Source organism: Sinocyclocheilus grahami, unplaced genomic scaffold (assembly GCF_001515645.1).
Source record: "Sinocyclocheilus grahami isolate Dianchi unplaced genomic scaffold, SAMN03320097.WGS_v1.1 scaffold5761.1, whole genome shotgun sequence".
Taxonomy (NCBI): Eukaryota; Metazoa; Chordata; class Actinopteri; order Cypriniformes; family Cyprinidae; genus Sinocyclocheilus; species Sinocyclocheilus grahami.
The window spans coordinates 4,773-5,854 of record NW_015510360.1 but is presented as its reverse complement, the minus strand read 5'-3'; the positions used below and the strand labels follow the sequence as shown (position 1 = coordinate 5,854).

The 1,082-nt window shown below is 50.6% G+C and overlaps 1 protein-coding gene across 1 annotated transcript in view; it reads right to left on the bottom strand.

Annotated features, from left to right (window-relative positions):
* Nucleotides 1–6: 6 nt before the first annotated feature.
* The window catches only part of LOC107577331 (tau-tubulin kinase 2-like), a gene marked incomplete at its 5' end in the record, with an annotated part of 5,845 nt that continues 4,769 nt past the window's right edge, over nt 7–1,082 (bottom strand). Inside the window, one exon of the mRNA XM_016263418.1 lies at nt 7–909. Coding sequence (XP_016118904.1) covers nt 13–909 — 897 coding nt within the window. The remainder of the gene's footprint in view (nt 910–1,082) is intronic.

Sequence of the window (1,082 nt, the reverse complement as noted above, 5' to 3'; positions counted from 1 at the left end):
TATGTTTGCTAACTACCTTCCATCCGCAGTGGAGCGGCTAGGAGGTTTTCCTGGTGGTGGACGGGGCATGTGTGCAGTAACGGCTTCCCCGCTTGTTGTGGGGGTAATTGGGCGTGGTATCTTGCTTTTCCGTAGAAGTGGGCTGGAGGATGAGGACAGTGAGGGAGCATCATCTCCATGACGATCGGAACGAGAACCCAGAAGTGATTCTTCATCTTGAGAGCGTTCAGAAGAGGCAGAAGAAATCTGGTCCCGCTGCATAGCAGCCACGATTACACGCCTATCAGAGGATAATGACGGGGAAGCAGAGGGTGAAATTGGAATGGGGTGAACCCTCCTCTGCATCAACTTCTCTTTAGCAGATCCAGGTGGTGGATCTAGAAGGCTAGATGGTTCTAACACTGGGATACGGCTGTGCCGACGACTGGGGTCTTGTTTGGGAGCAGAGACTGGAGAAGAAGTGCCGTTTCTGGAAGGAGCATCTTCCTTTCCGTCCTCCAAAGTGCACTGGTTGGGCTCAATTGAGCGCTCAATGATGGGAGACTCACTCTTGGGGTCTTTTAGCTTTGGAGCCTGCTTGTTGCCATCTCTCTGTGTGTGTGAAGGAGGTGTTAGACAGCCATTCATCAGAACTGGGCTACGCGGAGAGGGAGGTGTGCGTGGAGACCGCACTAGGTTTGGCACTGGGCTTGAAGGTTTCAGAGGGCCATTCCCATTTAGCAAAGGATCCTCCTCAACATTAGAGGGGCTGATGGGCTGGAAGGCAACCTGCTCCTTAGGGGAGTTGATGTCAGCTGTGTTGTCATGTGGATGCATCTCATTGTTGCCATTTTCAGTATCATGTCTCTCCAGTGGAACACTGTCGGATGCAGATTGGGAGGACAGCATAGAGGGGCGCTGAGCTGTCAGCTGAGAGAGGAATAGAGAAAATTAGCTATAGGTTACATAACGGTTCATGTCCTTGATGTCACCTGGGGGTCACAAATTCAGGTTCAGTCTTGATGTGAATGCTTGTATTGGTAACCAAACATGCTTGCATGCAGATGTAAACTGTTCTTTTACAAACCACACACAACATCTTT